This window comes from Coregonus clupeaformis, chromosome 39, assembly GCF_020615455.1.
Source record: "Coregonus clupeaformis isolate EN_2021a chromosome 39, ASM2061545v1, whole genome shotgun sequence".
Classification (NCBI taxonomy): domain Eukaryota; kingdom Metazoa; phylum Chordata; class Actinopteri; order Salmoniformes; family Salmonidae; genus Coregonus; species Coregonus clupeaformis.
This window is the reverse complement of record NC_059230.1, coordinates 9912259-9919165: the sequence shown is the minus strand read 5'-3', so window position 1 is coordinate 9919165 and position 6907 is coordinate 9912259. Positions and strand designations below refer to the sequence as shown.

The following is a 6907-nucleotide window of genomic DNA, read 5'->3' as shown; positions in this document are numbered from 1 at the left end:
TGATCCCTCAACATCTGTCAATACAGACCACCTGCTAAAGCCTGATCCCTCAACATCTGTCAATACAGACCACCTGCTAAAGCCTGATCCCTCAACATCTGTCAATACAGACCACCTGCTAAAGACTAATTCCCTCAACATCTGTCAATACAGACCACCTACTAAAGACTAATTCCCCAACATCTGTCAATACAGACCACCTGCTAAAGACTAATTCCCTCAACATCTGTCAATACAGACCACCTGCTAAAGACTAATTCCCCAACATCTGTCAATACAGACCACCTGCTAAAGACTAATTCCCCAACATCTGTCAATACAGACCACCTGCTAAAGACTAATTCCCCAACATCTGTCAATACAGACCACCTGCTAAAGACTAATTCCCCAACATCTGTCAATACAGACCACCTGCTAAAGACTAATTCCCCAACATCTGTCAATACAGACCACCTGCTAAACACTAATTCCCCAACATCTGTCAATACAGTACCACCTGCTAAAGCCTGATCCCCCAACATCTGTCAATACAGACCACCTGCTAAAGCCTGATCCCTCAACATCTGTCAATACAGACCACCTGCTAAAGCCTGATCCCCCAACATCTGTCAATACAGACCACCTGCTAAAGACTAATTCCCTCAACATCTGTCAATACAGACCACCTGCTAAAGCCTGATCCCTCAACATCTGTCAATACAGACCACCTGCTAAAGCCTGATCCCTCAACATCTGTCAATACAGTACCACCTGCTAAAGACTAATTCCCCAACATCTGTCAATACAGTACCACCTGCTAAAGCCTGATCCCCCAACATTAAAAATATATACCCTACTTTATCATTTTATCTATAAAACTAGCTACCTTAATTTTGCCACTTTAATCATGTATTTTGGGATTCCTCCTCTGTAAACGTCATTTGCCTGATGATGCGGGAGTTCCACCTCTCCTCTCCTCCCCTCCTCTCCCCGGTTACCTTTCACCTTTTTCAAAAGGAGGCGAGGAGAGGACAGTGGAGAGGACGCGAGGAGTCGAGCAAAACTATTTTGAGAATCTCCCCATATTCCCTACCTACATAGTGCTTTTGACCAGGGCACATGGAGACACCAATGACTACATTCTACCACATGGAGGCACCAATTACCACATTATACCACATGGAGGCAGTGTTGTTCATGTGGTCATGACCTTGACCAGAGAACAAGAGGGCAATGCAACATGTTGGGAGTCTCTCACTCTCTCTCTGTCTCTGTCTCTGTCTCTGTCTCTGTCTCTCTCTCTCTCTCGCTCTCTCTCTCTGTGTCTCTTTCTCTCTCTCTGTCTCTCTCTCTCTCTCCCTCTCTTTCCCTCTCTCTCTCTCTCTCTCTCTCTCTCTCTCTCTCTCTCTCTCTCTCTCTCTCTCTCTCTCTCTCTCTCTCTCTCTCTTTCCCTCTCTCTCTCTCTCTCTCTCTCTCTCTCTCTCTCTCTCTCTCTCTCTCTCTCTCTCTCCCTCTCTCACACACACACTTTATTCTTTGTCATTAGTCTCTTCAAGGTGAGGACCCTGTGTCCACCCCATATCCCCCGTACTGTTTCCTCTCCGTCTCTCTCAATTCAAAGGGCTTTATTAGCATGGGAAACATATTTTTTACGTTGCCAAAGCAAGTGAAATAGACAACAAACAAAAGGGAAATAAACGTTCAGATATTAACAGTAAACATGTTGTGAAAGGATATAGACATTTTAAATGTTATATTATTGTACGGTGTTGTAACAATATGCAAATAGTTGAAGTATGAAAGGGAAAATAAATAAACAGATAAATATAGGTTATATTTACAATGTTGTTTGTGCTGCACTGGTTGCCCTTTTCTCATGGCAACGGGTCACAAATCTTGCTGCTGTGATTGAACACTGTTGTATTTCACCTAACAGGTATGGAAGTATATCGATGTTTGATTTGCTTTTCAAATTCTTTGTGGGTCTGTGTAATCTGAGGGAAATATGTGTCTCTAATATGGTCATACATTTGGCAGGAGGTTAGGAAGTGCAGCTCAGTTTCCACCTCATTTTGTGGGCAGTGTGCACATAGCCTGTCTTCTCTTGAGAGCCAGGTCTGCCTACGGCGGCCTTTCTCAATAGCAAGGCTATGCTCACTGAGTCTGTACATAGTCAAAGCTTTCCTTAAGTTTGGGTCAGTCACAGTGGTCAGGTATTCTGCCACTGTGTACTCTCTGTTTTTGTTAATTCTTTCCAATGTGTCAATTAATTATGTTTTTGTTTAGGGGACTCTTCTCCAGGTTAATCTTTCTGTAGGTGATGGTTTTGTTATGGAAGGTTTGGGAATCGCTTCCTTTTAGGTGGTTGTAGAATTTAACGGCTCTTTTCTGGATTTTGATAATTAGCGGGTATTGGCCTAATTCTGCTCTGCATGCATTATTTGGGGTTTTGCGTTGTACACAAAGTATATTTTTGCAGAATTCTGCATGCAGAGTCTCAATTTGGTGTTTGTCCCATTTTGTGAATTCTTGGTTGATGAGCGGACCCCAGACCTCACAACCATAAAGGGCAATGGGTTCTATAACTGATTCAGGTATTTTTAGCCAGATCTTAATTGGGATGTTGAGTGTATGTTCCTTTTGATGTAGAAGGCCCTTCTTGACTTGTCTCTCAGATCGTTCACAGCTTTGTGGAAGTTACCTGTGGCGCTGATGTTTAGGCCGAGGTATGTATAGTTTTTTGTGTGCTCTAGGGCAACGGTGTCTAGATGGAATTTGTATTTGTGGTCATGGCAACTGGACCTTTTTTGGAACATCATTATTTTTGTCTTACTGAGATTCACTGTCAGGGCCCAGGTCTGACGGAATCTGTGCAGAAGATCTAGGTGCTGCTGTAGGCCCTCCTTGGTTGGGGACAGAAGCACCAGATCATCAGCAAACAGTAGACATTTGACTTCAGATTCTAGTAGGGTGAGGCCGGGTGCTGCAGACTGTTCTAGTGCCCTCGCCAATTCGTTGATATATATGTTGAAGAGAGAGGGGATCAAGCTGCATCCCTGTCTCACCCTCCCTCCACCTCTCTCTCCGTCTACCCCTCTTTATTTCTCTCCTCATCTCTCTCTGTCCCTTTCCTCCTCTCTTTACCAATTTTTTCCCTTCTCCATCGCCATCTCCATCCAACTATCTCTCCTTTCTCTCTCTCTCTTTCTCTTTCTCCATCTCTCTCTCTCTATAGTGATTCTTAGCCAATGATCGGCTGGGGTGCATCCATTCTTCACCTTGCACCAATCAGCACGCAGCGACAGACAGACAGAGACAGGGGAGCTGAGCCAAATGAGCTGAAACGAACACTCTCCTCGCCCACACAATAACACCTCCCCTTCTCACCCCCCCTCTCCTCTCCCCGGGAGGAGCCCCGTAATACCGTCACCGTCGCGTGCCCCCCCCTGTTTCCTCCCCTCCCGTCACTCACGGCTCGTCTTCGAGGACGCACGGAAGGCACAGCGCGCGCCTTATCTGTCTGCCCTCCCTCCCTCCCTCCTTTTCCTCCATTATTCATTATTATCCCCGTGTTCTCTCCTTTCTCCCGTTAGCCCCACAGGTCGCCATGGCGCTTTAGCCTGCTGGAGACGTCTACCCGTTTCCGCTGTTTGGTTTTAACCCTGCGGGAAACGTTTACAGCCCCCCCTCCCTCTCCTCCTCTCCCGCCAGACAGAGACAGACAGACATGCTGCTCCACGGTGGGTGCTCGCGCTTCCCGCCTCCTCTCCCCTCCGGGACCCGGTGAGTAGGTAACGGCGTCCATCTTCTTTCACACATTGCTTCTCTGTAGCTGCATGCAGACTGTCTTTACGGTGCTGGTACCAGAGAGAGAGAGAGACGGGGTTGGCTCGCTGGGGAGGTTCAATTTCCTCAGCTGGTGACCTTCCACCGATCCCGCTGCCTGCCTTCTGAACAGACAGAGAGGGGAATTAGCTCTAGCCCTGGGGGCATCGGCCCCACACACACACACACACACACACACACACACACACACACACACACACAGAGAAAGAGAGAGAAAAGGAGGGAGAGAGAGAGAGAGAGAGAGAGAGAGAGAGAGAGAGAGAGAGAGAGAGAGAGAGAGAGAGAGAGAGAGAGAGAGAGAGAGAGAGAGAGAGAGAGAGAGAGAGAGAGAGAGAGAGAGAGAGAGAGAGAGAGAGAGACAGACAGAGGAGGAGAGAGAGAGAGGGAGAGACATGAGAGGAGACCAGTCATTTTATAGACCGGTCTGTCTGGACAGTTTGATGATGGAATGTATTTGTTCATTAATTTCCTCTGTCATGTCATCGGGTCGCAGGACCTGTCTCATGATGATGAGGTCATCGGGTCGCAGGACCTGTCTCATGATGATGAGGTCATCTGGTCGCAGGACCTGTCTCATGATGATGAGGTCATCTGGTCACAGGAGCTGTCTCATGATGATGTGGTCATCTGGTCACAGGACCTGTCTCATGATGATGAGGTCATCTGGTCGCAAGACCTGTCTCATGATGATGGGGTCATCTGGTCACAGGACCTGTCTCATGATGATGAGGTCATCTGGTCGCAAGACCTGTCTCATGATGATGGGGTCATCTGGTCACAGGACCTGTCTCATGATGACGAGGTCATCTGGTCACAGGACCTGTCTCATGATGATGAGGTCATCTGGTCACAGGACCTGTCTCATGATGATGAGGTCATCTGGTCACAGGACCTGTCTCATGATGATGAGGTCATCTGGTCACAGGACCTGTCTCATGATGATGAGGTCATCTGGTCACAGGACCTGTCTCATGATGATGAGGTCATCTGGTCACAGGAGCTGTCTCATGATGATGAGGTCATCTGGTCACAGGACCTGTCTCATGATGATGAGGTCATCTGGTCACAGGACCTGTCTCATGATGATGGGGTCATCTGGTCACAGGACCTGTCTCATGATGATGAGGTCATCTGGTCGCAAGACCTGTCTCATGATGATGGGGTCATCTGGTCACAGGACCTGTCTCATGATGACGAGGTCATCTGGTCACAGGACCTGTCTCATGATGATGAGGTCATCTGGTCACAGGACCTGTCTCATGATGATGAGGTCATCTGGTCACAGGACCTGTCTCATGATGATGAGGTCATCTGGTCACAGGACCTGTCTCATGATGATGAGGTCATCTGGTCACAGGACCTGTCTCATGATGATGAGGTCATCTGGTCACAGGACCTGTCTCATGATGATGAGGTCATCTGGTCACAGGACCTGTCTCATGATGATGAGGTCATCTGGTCACAGGACCTGTTTTATGATGATGGGGCCCCACACACACACACAGTGTCATATGGATTGATTCTAAGATAAACATTTTTTACATATAAATATAATTTAGAGGGTGCATTGACACACACCTGCAGGGTTCGTCACTGATGATTACATCAAATATTGATCTAAACCAATGAGTCTCATCACAGTCTTATCAGAAACACACACACACTGTTTGGTGCAGGGGAAGTTATTTTACTGTTGTCAGAAGAACATTCCTGTAACATATCAGATTTGTCCATTAGAGAGAGGGGGGGGAGTAGAGTGAGATAGTACTGATACCAGACACCCTGAGAGAGAGGGTTGAGGGAAGGTTTTTTGAGGGGCCATGGAGGATCAGAAAGGAGGATGAGGTATTGCAGAGAGAGAAGGAGATAAGAGGATGTAGCCAAGTCAGTGGATAGATCCTTGCTAATGTTCAGGTCAAATCAGTCATCTACATGTATGTAAAGTTGACTAGTAAAATGCTTCTTTTATTTTATCTCTCTCTTTCTCTCTCCAGAGAGGTCTTCTGAGACTCTCCTCCAGACTAACCAACGTGACGAGAGTGACTGGACCAGAGACTGACCACAATCGTGTTCCCTGTGGTCATGTTCGATCTAACCAGGTCCATCGGTGTAGAGAACGGTCTAACCAGGTCCATCGGTGTAGAGAACGGTCTAACCAGGTCCAGTGGTGTAGAGAGCGGTCTAACCAGGTCCATCGGTGTAGAGAACGGTCTAACCAGGTCCAGTGGTGTAGAGAACGGTCTGACCAGGTCCAGTGGTGTAGAGAGCGGTCCCAGTCAACACAACCAGAGCGTTCACAACCACTCCTCAACCGCAACCACACACGGCTCACCACCCCCACCACGGTCGGTGCGGTGCGGTCACCATGGACGGTTGTGGTCTAACCCCGGTATTGGACTATACTGCTGAGATGGAGCGATACCGATCTTTCGCTAACTTCTACGCTAAAACTAACGTGAACATGAACGCTGTTAACAGCGTGAACTTCCCTCAGTCGTCAAAGCTCGCCCGCATCACCCCTCCCATGTTCCCCGGCGGCAGAATCGGTGTGGGCGTAGCGGGAGTGACGCCGTGGGGTTGCCATGACAACGTCAACATGAACATCAATGCAGCGGCGATGCTGTGGGGGCGAAAACCTCCTGTCCATCAGGCCACGCCCCTGGCTCCTCCCACAACGCATCCATCACCCTTGGCAACGCCCATGCAGCCCCACCCCCACCGGACCGGCGGCGGAGAGGGGAAGCAGCACGGAGGACATGGAGGACACGCCTCTTCCTCACAGGGACAGGAAATGCATCATCACCACGGGAATAACAACTTCCTGTCAGGCTACACGACCGCCGATCACATGACCAAACAAGGCCACACCCACCAGGACATGCTCAGCCTATCAGATCGCAACAGCAGCTGCAATGGAGGAGGAGGAGCCAACGGGGTCAACATGTCCAACTTCCCCGCTGGAATGTTGGGGTTACCGCCCGGGGTCATCGTCATGGCGATGGGGTCGCACAATGGTGTCAACATTCCGGACACCTCCCACTTCCAGATGGCGACCAACCACAACCAGATGCTATCGGACTGC

General features: G+C 48.7%; 1 protein-coding gene across 4 annotated transcripts in view; it reads left to right on the top strand.

Annotated features, from left to right (window-relative positions):
* Window positions 1-3494: 3494 nt before the first annotated feature.
* LOC121554321 overlaps window positions 3495-6907 on the top strand; it is a 24371-nt gene continuing 20958 nt past the window's right edge. Inside the window, exons 1-3 of one of the 4 annotated variants that reach the window (XM_045211893.1) lie at window positions 3495-3762; window positions 5820-5924; window positions 5985-6907. The exon at window positions 5985-6907 is cut by the window's right edge and continues 243 nt beyond it. In XM_045211893.1, coding sequence (XP_045067828.1) covers window positions 6191-6907 — 717 coding nt within the window. In that variant the 5' untranslated portion in view covers window positions 3495-3762; window positions 5820-5924; window positions 5985-6190. Of the gene's footprint in view, window positions 3771-5819 lie in introns of all 4 variants that reach the window. The other 3 variants (XM_041867834.2, XM_041867836.2, XM_041867835.2) reach the window with 3 other exon arrangements.